The sequence below is a fragment of the Hipposideros armiger genome, unplaced genomic scaffold, assembly GCF_001890085.2.
Source record: "Hipposideros armiger isolate ML-2016 unplaced genomic scaffold, ASM189008v1 scaffold_237, whole genome shotgun sequence".
NCBI classification, from domain to species: Eukaryota; Metazoa; Chordata; class Mammalia; order Chiroptera; family Hipposideridae; genus Hipposideros; species Hipposideros armiger.
In genome coordinates this window covers 1368933-1380494 of record NW_017731587.1, presented here as the reverse complement: position 1 = coordinate 1380494, position 11562 = coordinate 1368933, and the positions used below count along the sequence as shown (strand labels likewise).

Sequence of the window (11562 nt, the reverse complement as noted above, 5' to 3'; positions counted from 1 at the left end):
ACTCCTCACCTAGGGCATCCCGAATTGCCATGGGTTAGGGTGGGGGCCTCGAGCTGCGGGAAGGACCAGCCCTGTGCATCCGCCGGGGGGCGCGGAGCCCGAACGCCGCTCGCCGCTCGCGGGCGCCGGGCATGTGGAGCGCGGTGTAAGCCCGCACCCGGGGAGGACACAGGAGCTGCGGAGACGGGCTGAGGAGGAGGAAGAGAGCGGTGGATTGGAAGGACCCAAGGGAGGGAGAGGACGGAGGGTGGGGAGGCGAGGGAAAAGTGAAGCTGGGAGGAGAAGGCAGCGGAAGGTGGAGATTGATGCTTCTGTTTTTTGTTGCCGCTGCTGCCCTCGCGCTGGGAGCCGAGCCGGAGGGAAGGCGGTGGAGAGATGATTGCAGAGTTGGTGAGCAGCGCGCTGGGGCTCGCCTTGTATCTCAACACCCTAAGTGCGGATTTCTGCTATGATGACAGGTAAGGTGGTGAGAGAAGGGGTGGCGGGCTGCGTGGGGACTCCGTGGTAGCTCTGAAGCTTCCCGCTTTGAGGCTGGAAGCGCGTCTTGGAAGAGCTGGTCTAGCACCTGAAGGTTTTAGGAGACGCGTAAACATTAACACCTAAAGCAAACACACCCGGGAGGCGAGCGCGCTGGGCGGGCTGAGGGACTTTGGGTTCCTAGTTTGCAGCAGGTTCTTTGCTTCTCGCCTGTTGGCAGACGCTTAAGTTTCTTAGCGGAAATCGCAGCAATTTAGGAAACTGTTTAATGAACATATTTTTAAACAAGTCTTAGGTATTCCTTGGTGCAACAAAAGCACATTGAGCGATTTTACGTCTGGGCTGGAAGAAAGCCGTCTCCCCCGGCCCCCCACCCCCAATAGATCTTCCCTGTAACGTTTCCTTTTATTGATGGGACACTTTTATTTCCCGAGGTTAAAACACACGTGTGACAGTTGCCAAAATAATGGAAAGAGAGGATCGTACTCTTTGCTTCAACTTTCCCTTTTGACGTTTGTAGTGTACTTGGAGCCAAGATAATGTTGCTGCTGGTCGCGTCTGCTTCCCCCGCCTCTCTCACCAATCGATGGAATAGCACTTTATAAAAAGCCTGGGCTTTCATTTCTGTTTGGGAGTTTTGCATTAGACGTTAGCGATTCTTTTGTGCTAATAGTGGAAGAAGACGCCCCTAGAGATTGAAGTTGTCTTTTGCATTTGGGTTAGTTTGGGTGGCTAATGAGACCTGAACTGTATTGTCAAAGAAACTACATCGACTTCTGGAAAATGTCACCTTTGTGGTCGTGTCTCTACCTATTTATTAAACGTTGTTAGTGTTTAGAAACTGATGAAAAGCTCCAATAGCCATTAGGGAAAATTCCAATTTGTGTCCTTTCCGGTGACTTAATCTGATTACAATTAAAACAGATGCATAATTAAAATATATTAGGGAGAACAGTATGCCTGGCTAAACTTATTAACGGGCCTGGGGAGCTTCATGCTCCATTGAAATTAAACTATCCAAAAAGTGAGCACAGATTTACTTTGACAGCTTTTCAGCAGCCTCTCTGGGCTAGGGAAAGTGAATGGATCCCCAGGGTCAGGGCCAGGCAGCCAGTGAACTTACGCTAAGTGGTTGGTAGTGAGGGGAGGTGAAGGCAGCATCTTCTCCTGCTGGTAATTAGACATTGTCTGTATTCTCTGGTGTGCCCACTCCCCGGCTAAAAGCCTGTTCATGGATGTATGCCTTCAGTCAGCGAATCTTAGTGAACACCCACATGTCTCTTGTGAAATCACAGTAGGTGCGACCACGTCCAGCAGACCTTTCTTAATGCATTTGATGTAGTGTCTATCAGAGACTCGTTGCTAGGAAGCCACTGTTAGATGTAAACTTTTCCTCAGCTTTTAGGCAGTGTACCGATTTTAGCATGATGCTACATGCTCTGAGAAATAAACGTCTGAGAGCAGCTGCCTCTGTTCCCTCCAATTTTGGGTGATCGTGCACCTGCTATTTCCAGGGTAGTAGAGGAGAAACTCTTGCTTCCAAAGATGGGTAACTTTTCATAACATAAGCTCAGGGACAAATCTGGGCAGTTACTGACTCTGTTGGGGACAGTTTGAATAGCAAACATTTAAGCCAAGAATATACGGCTTATAAAAAAAGTCACTTGTATCATATTGCATATAATACTGTAACTATCATAGAACACTGTAGTAAATCCAGCTTTCCTAGCGTATGCTATTGTTTATTGCTCTCCATTCTTTAAAAAGTACATGTCGAAAGAAACTCTCTTGTAAAGATTAAGGCTGAAACTAAACTAAATTTGCATGTACATTTTTCTGTTCATTTAGTCCTTATTTTGTGTTCTCTAGTCATCAGTCAGAAGTGTTAGGACTTTATAACTTAGGGAGAATGGTGCAAGTATGATGATAAAAAAGTTGTGCTTTGAGGGTTAACAGTTGTAAGTTCTTTACATGCTGTAGGCTGAATGGAATGTGAAAATTCCTGACTTTTACCTAACTACATAGATGAATTTAATGTGATGACTTACCCATATTGTCTAATTGATAGCATGCCTACTGTATGATATACAGATACAGAGGGTGACAAAAAATGTATACACATTTTAAGAAATGTATACACATTAAAAATGTATATACATTATTTAAACAAACCTATTAAAATTGCAATACTCAACATATACTGGTAACACAAGATGAATACAAGTCAGTTTGACTTCTGCAGTTACAAGAGGTGCTCAAAGTGGTTGCCATCAGCATCCAGACACTTCTGATGATGACGAATTACTGCTTGAGCAACGTTCACCAAAGTGTCCACTTGTATACATTTTTTAGCCCCCCCCCCATTATATATGATATGATGTCTAGGGTCTACACATATAAATCATACTTTGTTGCAATTTGAAAAGTATATTTTACGCTAATTTTCTTTGTGCAAAACTGCATATGCAGTCACTTACTCCTAAGAGTATGTAATCTTAAAAGTATCAAACTTGATTCTTATGTACCCTGGAAATTATGAAATATATGTTAATAGGAACATGGGACTTACTTGGTGTCTGTGTTGCATATTCCAGTGATTCAGTGCCAAGATGCACACTGCAAATGGTGGCTTCTCAGATACACTACTTTGTAACTACTCTAACTCACTGGGGTCTGACGGGAAAGAGAGCTGGGGAGTCAAGTAGAAACCAGGATAATGATAATATGTTTATTTCCACCACTCCTTTTCAGACTACAAAGACAAGTTTAAAACTTTGTTTAAGCTCCATCTGTGGGTTCCACTGCCCCCCCCAGGACCTTTTGTGAAATTCAGTTCTGTAAGAAGAGGCCAGGGCTACAAAGGAAGAGCAGCATTCACGGAGGGAGGTGGCTCTTACGCTTGACTTGCTTAACTAAATCAAGACGTTTTGAGCTGAAGAATCTGGCATTTACTGTAGGAGTGCTTTTATATTGCTTCAGCTTAAAAATTATTGCTGTGGTACTTCTCAAAGTTATCATTTCTTTTAAATATAGTGATCAAGTTTACTTTATAAACAATATATATGTAATTACTTTTAGTGTTTGATGTAGCTTGGATGAGATTAAGTGGTAATCTGAAACTTTCTTAGAGCAAAATCAATTTCCCTATGGTAAAATTTAATATTTTACAAGTGTTTCTGTGTTAAACTTAGGAATATGGCTAGGATGCAGTGAAACAGAAGAGTAGAATTCACCATATCTGATGAAAAAGCATGTATGGTTTCAACTTCACCCTCTCTCCTCTTGCCTTCAATCTCGTAATGACTGTATTGAATCCTAAATTGTGGTTAGAGTAAAAGTGGAATTATAAATATGCAGTCTTTGCCAAATTTTAAGTCATGTTGCATGTGACTTCTTGAAGGACCCCCTCATTTTCTGGAGAAATTTGGTGTTTAGGTCAGTGGAAAAAACTTGCTGACCTCAAATGCTCTACTCTCATATATTTTGTTGAGGATAACATTGCATTATTTTCCCTTCATTCTCTTTAAAAAGAGCACTGTTAATATGTTTTGCATAGAGATAACAGTAAAAGAGGAGTCAGTTTATTTCCACGCAACAGAAGTAAACCCTGTTATTTTGTAGTCTGATTTCATTTTGCACAAGCCATCTAATGGATGGCATGCCCTTTATAACAAGTAAATAAGGAGATAATGCAAGTAATACATGTTTTTATTCTCATGTGAGTAAAGTAATGCATTTTTTTAAAAAAGACATTTTGAGTTTTAGGAATTGGGAAATGCGTTTGTAGCTGCTTTGAAATTTTTTCCCCTTTTTTCACATTTTGCATTTGTTAAACCCAACCATGATCATTAACATTACCTTTAAGTTTCTTAGCTATTCCATGGGGCAATAATTGTGAAACTTGGAGAAGCATCTCCACAACAGAAATTTCTGCTCTTGAGTCAAAACTACTCCAAGCTCTTAATAGCATATTCCTAATTTAGCTATTCATTTAGGTGTAAATGTACATCTTAGTTTTTATGGAAACGCTAGTTAAGATGATTTTCCTTAATGTCATAAAGATTTTGACTAACAGCATTTAAAAAGGAGGAATGAAGGATTGAAGGCATGTTAACAAGTTTTTAAAAAGCCTGTTTTTTCCCTAAAGATATTGAACTATTAGTCTTTTAATGTTATATTTTCAGTTTGGGTTTTTGACTTGATAGGATCCCTTGTGAAATAATCACACTAACTTCCCTCTAAATGTTCTCTAATAGATTTACCTCGGACCAACCTGGGATTAGTATCTTAAAATTCTTGTATGTTCAACTATTGAAGGCATGCCTGGTATTTAAAAGTATGTTTCGAAAGAGTTACTTATAACATCAAAGTAAATAAGGGAGGAGTTTGGTTTGTATCAAAGGTTGTCTCATCAGGTCTTTATTGGAAAAAGCCAGTGTGTACAAGTTGTTTTTTTGCTCTAATTTCCTTCCCAGTTTATAAGCCACTGGGGGGGGGGAGGGGAATGCAGGTAGATACAATGTATAGTGTATGAAATATTTTACGTGATATTTTATTTTCTAGCTGTTTTGATTGTTTGATCAAATCTATGTAGAAAAGGTTAGTGTTACTTTTTGAACAAGTACATCTCAACGGTAAATTTAAAGTATGTAAAGCCAGCACACACCACTCCACCTTACCTCCACTGAGCCTGTCACATGGGGTTTATCCTAGAAAATGACCCAAATACAAGCGCTGAATGGACATTTACAAAAGCCATAGGGAAAATTGTTTGCCAGCCATCTGTCTCTTAGTTGTTTTCCTACATAGGTATATGTAGTTTGGGCTGTATTATTATATATTATTAATTTGCATTGTCTTGTCATCTACACTTAGTTTTTCCGTGTTATTGTGCCCCTGTGGAAACACTGAATTCCCTGCTGCTGTAATTCTGAAACAGCTACAACCTTTTGAATTGCAACATGATTTAGGAGCACAGTTTATCTTCCTAACTTCTTTGTTGCTCTTCAGCACACTAACAGCACTTGTTTCAAATGCCCATGATGGTGCAGCTGTCCATCATAGGCGAAGGGTACATGTTCTCTAAAACAGCGACCTTCGTGTTCGGAAAGGATAAAGTTTACCCTTAAGGCGCTCTGAGAAATCTGTGGCTGACAAACCTACATTCTTATGATGTTAATATTCTCACCCACCATACTTTTAACATAGTAACATTCATCTTTTAACTTTTTGATTCTCTCCTGGAAGCTAAGTATTCTGTCAGCTTTGGATACTTATTTTAATGACTTCACAAAAGTGACAAGCATGGCAGCCTTGATGGGAAGGACAAGTGAGTTGTTGAACGTACAGACCTCTCCTCTAGAAATCGCTGTCCTCACTGAGAGCCTAAAAAAAGTTTAGAGAGGTAGCACCAGGAACTGCATACCTCCTATTTTTTCATAGGATGGGAAAGGCATCATATTTTGAATAATTACAAGTATAATTATGCATAATGCTAATTGGTTTCTTTGCAGATTTGATCTGTATGTACTTTTGAGGAATAAATGACAACATTCAATAGTTGAGTCATTATGAATACTACTAGACGTAGGCTTCTCATACATATGGTGCATAATAGAAACAGCAGCTGTTCACTCTTGTCAACAAGCACCCATACCTGTCTGTCCTTTCCTACTTGTACTTTAGCAGATACTGTAACATGTTTGAATCTGAGAGTCTGACTGATAGACTGATAAAAATGCCTATAGCTTATCCTTTAGCAGAATTTCACTTGCATTTACCCATGTTTATTTTGATTGATACTCATTTTAAAACTTTTGTTGGCACTCAGCTTCTGTCCCAGGACATCTGTGCCTAGGACCCATGGAAGATGGCTAGAACTGGCCTTGTTCTTGGTCTGTTGCTCTTTAATAAAATTTCATTTTATTATCATTTAATAAAATTGGCACTTTATTCGTCCGTGAGGAAGCTTTAGAACATCTCTTCCAAATGTCTCCTTCCTAAATGTCCCCGTCAGTTGTTTTCCTTGGAGGTCTGCAGTGGCTGAACTCTTTGAGTTAACGAGATTTGCCTCCACTGGTCCTAGGGATGGAAGACTTTTGCCTCAGAGAATTTTTTTGGCTGTATTTTCTACGCAGTTAATTCTAACAAGATGCAGCACTATTAAATTTCTATTGATCCCTTTTCTTTCTCTCTGACAGTTTAGCTTTTCAGTCACATTTGTCAGTTTCTCTGGTACTCACGGTTTCTGAGAATAAAAGATATAAAAGTTCATTTCAGTCTTTTAAGAACTTTTTTGGATTTCAGTTTTGAGTTCCACTATGACCTTTTTTCTTTACAGGTAAATGGGAAAGAATTGAATTAGTCTGTCTACTCAGGAGAATTTTGAAGAAGGCAGGAGCACTGAAATGATTTGTTTTCAAGAGTCTACATTAAAAAATTGCTATTGTTTTTAGAGTAGTTTTATTTTATTTATGGGCATTTCCTAAAATGCGTTTAATTGAGACAACTAAATATGATTTTAAAGATGAGAGGGAGAGAGATATTTTGATGTGATCATGTCTAAAAATTAATATGGAAAAAAGATTAGAATGGAAAATTCTAACTCCATTGTTAGATTCCATTTTATTGTGGAATTAAGTGAAATTATGTGTACATTTAATGGGTTGTCAGAAAAATCATGACGTATTTTTATTTTTCTATGTTTTTCGTTGCAAACATGCGTCATGACTTTTCCAACAACCCAATATTTATTCCAAGGATATACACATGCCACCTTGCTTGAAAGCAGTGCTACTGTATCTGTTTTAAAAGTGCAGTAGTATTTGGCTGAGGAGATGCTATTTGCTTATGGTAATTAGATGTAAGCTTTTGTTTCTTGATTTCTTTGCTGGGGCATTTTGTGATATCAGAGTGAGGCAGGGTATGAAATGTGGCGCAACATGAAGTTATCGTCAAAGAGACTGACTAAATTACATGATTTGTCAAATGAAACACACATCAGTGCCCTTGGAATAGCAGCTGTGAGCTAGGTGTTGGGGCCAAAGAGAGTGTTCCTGTCAGATCCCTTTGTCTTTGATGATTACCCTTCAGTTCTGTGGAATTGATTATAATAAATGTGTGATTGTTCCTTAGGAGCATCAAGTTGAAAAAGAAAAGCAAGTTCATTGTAGGCCTATGATTTTGGTTTAATTGGGAAACAATGTATTGCCGTGGGGTGGAGGAATGTACTGACGTTGGAAACTGAAAAATTCACAAGGTTTGCTAGTGAAAGTGTCCCGCCCCTCCACCCCCGCAAATTGTAGTTCCATAGATTATTGATTTCTTTAGGTAGAGAAAATTTTGAACTGCTCTAGCCTAGAAATTCTCACTTGGCATCATTTAGGAGTATTTTTACTTCAAAGGATGTGTTATTTGTTGAAGAGTGGCCACTGGGGCGCAATATGGCTCTTGACATTTTGAACAGTGTTAAATGATGGCACTGAAGTATTTCAAACAGTCATGTTTCAACACTGTTTAAAAATCCAGTGGGAAGACGGACAATCCGTATAAGCCTGCATACTTGGAATTCTTGGGGCATTCACTTTAAATGCAGTTCACAAGTTTGCGTCTTACAAAATAAGTTTTTTGTTTTTTTTTTAAAGATGAATAAGGCCAGTAAAATTTTTACAGCTGTGTCTTATGAAATTTTGTTTTCTCTTTTCAGTTGCTTATACATCTTCTATAAAGAGACTGAAAGGATGCAAACCATCGCCTTGTTTTTTGTTTTGTTTTGATCTCTCAGTTGGGTTCTATGCCTATGTTTAGGACATTGGTATAAAGCATATTGTTATTTCTTTTTATAAATCCAAAATTATAAAACTCATCTTTGAGAGAGGCAGACTAGGGAAAACACTTTGGGAAAAATAAACGTCTTGTTTTGTTAATTTCCAATTGGTTCCACCATGAAAGCATGTCTACCCCGCTTTCTTTTCTGTTGGTGGTATCCCTTGGATTAAAAATGAGAGTCAATAGTTTAATTCTTTACAAGGTCAGTGCATGTTGAAGCGACATCCCTGCCATTTGTGTTCTCAACAGAGGGTGCCTTCCGTGGTGGCTCTAGGGATTACGTTCACAGGTTTGACTGCTACTCTCCTCAGCTTGGAGGGGCTGCTTGTCATTACAGAGCCATTTGGGAGAAGGGGTTCTTGAGGCAGGGCCAGCAGCTGCAGTGTTTCCCTGAGGACCTTCCTCATTGTTTATAAACTGTCTCTTGGCCACTTCTGCCTTTCTGTCTTCAGTTTGTTAAAGGTATAATAAATACTGAGGCGCTTGCCTTGGATTGTCGAAGATGTCTTAAGGTGGAATATGTGGGTCCCAAGTACTTTGTCAAGTATACTTGTTTTCCAACAGAATGTTCCCCTCCTCCTCCAATAATTCACTGCAGGACTGCACACCCAAAGCAATTGAAAAGAGCTCATTTTGATAAAGAAGCTTCTAATGACAAATTTTCCAAGTACGAATTTGCGGAAGAAAAGTTCTCAGATGATGAAGAAGTTTAATCAGGCAAAAAGACATTTTTATTTTCAGAAATGGGTCCTTTGAAGGAAGGCAATTATTTATAACTGATGTGAAAAACTGGTATACCTGAATTCATTTGGTCAACCTCATTGAAAATAGGAAGGTTTTTCTTATTCTTCTGTTGAAAGAAAAAATAAAGGGTGCTGTATCATCACTGAATTTATGTTAAAGAAATAAGCGTTTACACTTGAACCCACTCTTACAGTGATATGTACTGATTTAACCAAAGAAAATGAATTTGAGATTTGGATAAAAATCTATTAAAGACACTACTGTGCAGCCTGAAAATACTCACTGTAGTTTGCCACAGGTCTCTTTTTTTTCTATTTAAAAGATTCTGTTAATAACGATCTTTTTAGGTCTGCTTCTTCCACTTCTATATATGAGTCTCTGTATTTTTTCTTTGCAAAAAAAATGATGTGTTTTCTTCCATGTTGAACAGAAAATGAAATTTCATGTTTTAAAACCTTGTGTATGTTATCAGTGAGGGAGTATTTAGTAGCTACTTTTAAATTCATGCCTGAAATGATGTTGAGAGCACCCGTGGCAGGCAAGGGGGCTTCAGGCCTGCTCTCTCATATTTTGCCCCCCTGCCTTCATCCTTTGATACTGACGATTGCCTTTCAAAAAGCTTGTAAAATGCAGTTTAAATTCCCAGTTCCTTTGAACCAGTTGGATCTCTGTGTCTCTTCTAAATGGACATTGTTGAGCTGGGCCTCTTTCTGTCTGTGGATGGGTATCTATTTCTAGGTCAAGGCCTCACAGACTTCAGTCTACCTGTAAATCACCTCGGGATGTAAAAATGCAGATTCTGTCTGGAGTAGACCTAAAAGCCTGTGTTTCTATCATTCCTGGGTGGAACAGATGCTGTTGGTTCGGGTACCACACTGCAATAAGAGTAATAAGGCTCTATTTCATTTAAATGTATTACACATGGTGCGGTGTGTTTTACAAACATTTGGAAAGGCAACCTAAATTCTTGGATTAAAAATGATTGAGGATCAGGCACCTCTGTTTTGTTTAGCCATTTTATCTCATCGCTCTCTGTTTTGTTTTCGTATTCAATCACAACATCTTTATAGTATCATATGGGTGTGAGTTATTGTGTAGATGTCGAAAAGGTAGAGAGAGCCTATTGAGATTCTAGGAGATGATCTTTATTGAAACATCTGTCACCGTCTTGTATTACAATATCATCTTCTTTGTAACATTACTGTGGAGACAGGTGTTGGATTCTGATTTTGACAAATAAACTGATATCTGGTTGCTTTAGGCTTGTGACTTGAATAGATACAGAAGTTGAAACTGAGTGTCTACAGTCAGTGCCTTTATTAGCTTGTACTTTTGTTGAACAATCTCTCGTAAGGAAATTTGGCTTCTGTTGCATGAAGACTTTATAGACTTGAGAAAGGCAGCAAAACATAGGTGTTCCGGGATCGGAGAGTAGGGAAGATAAAGATTTCTTTTTTTTTTCTGCTCAGCAATCTTTATTTAGTTCTTTTGGGGGAGAGAGGGGCATGCCCCTATTCCCATGCTGCTGTCCCTTCTGCCCCTCCACCCTAGGGTTCTGTTGGGCTCAGAGTTCTCTGTTGGGGGAAGGTCCTGGTGCCCAGAGGCCTGGTCTGCAGGAAAAGCAGGGCAGCTGGTCCCTTCCTGGGGTGTTGGTCTCCCCTGTTGGAGAGAAAGAGGGTGGGCAAGGGTGCTGCCTGCCAGAACTCAGAGCTCCATTATATCCCCAGCTGGGGTTGCAGGGGAGTGGGATGCAGGGGTGACCCCAGCCTCAGCATCCTGATGGCCTCAGGGATCAGGTTTCCAGGGTATCCTCAGAGAAGCAGCTCACAGCAAGGGCTTCTGAGTGGGGGAAAAGCTGCGGGGAAAGCCCTAGGGAGGCTGCAGTAAGGGTGGTCATTGTGCGGGCTGAGTAGAGAGAAGTGGGTGGCCATGTTCCCCTCAGACAGGAACTACCTGCGCAGGGGCTCCTGCTCCAATCGCCATTTGGTGCTCATGGGTGCATCTCCTCAGAGAGAGGAGCTCGCATCCAGGCCTCGAGGTGCCCTTGAGGTGACCGCGGATCATGGTGGGCCTGACTTGGGGAGGGCCTCACTCCAGAGGCTGCTGAAGAATCATAGGTCCTGCAGCCTAAAGATTTCTTAATGCTACTCAGGCAGTCGGGTGATGCTGTCGGGTGCAGGTATCTTCATAGGATTAGAAATGCTTGGGCCCATAGGATTTTTTAACCTGGTACACTAGACCTTAGCCTTTGGGCACTTTGGGGGAATTTCTGAATAGGTGAATACCCTAAATATCTGAAGTTTTACATTCCTACTTAATAGAAATGTTTTTGTGTGTGTGTGTGTTTTTGGTTTTTTTTTAAGATTTTTTTTATTGGGGAATTGGGGGGAGGGGAACAGTCAAGTTGCTGTCCTTTTGTTCTTCAGTCTAGTTCTGGAGGACATCGCTTCACTGGCCCAAGTTGGCACCATCATTGCGCTCTTCCCGGGCGAGGCAGATCAGTTGCCAGCTTCT

At 40.3% G+C, this 11562-nt stretch overlaps 1 protein-coding gene and 1 pseudogene across 2 annotated transcripts in view; one reads left to right on the top strand and one right to left on the bottom strand.

The window, feature by feature from the left end:
* TMTC2 (transmembrane O-mannosyltransferase targeting cadherins 2) overlaps positions 1-11562 on the top strand; it is a 422158-nt gene continuing 410596 nt past the window's right edge. For both annotated transcript variants that reach the window (XM_019655152.1, XM_019655153.1), the window contains exon 1: positions 1-458. In XM_019655152.1, coding sequence (XP_019510697.1) covers positions 376-458 — 83 coding nt within the window. In that variant the 5' untranslated portion in view covers positions 1-375. The remainder of the gene's footprint in view (positions 459-11562) is intronic.
* Positions 10561-11329, bottom strand: LOC109389540 (host cell factor C1 regulator 1 pseudogene; annotated as a pseudogene).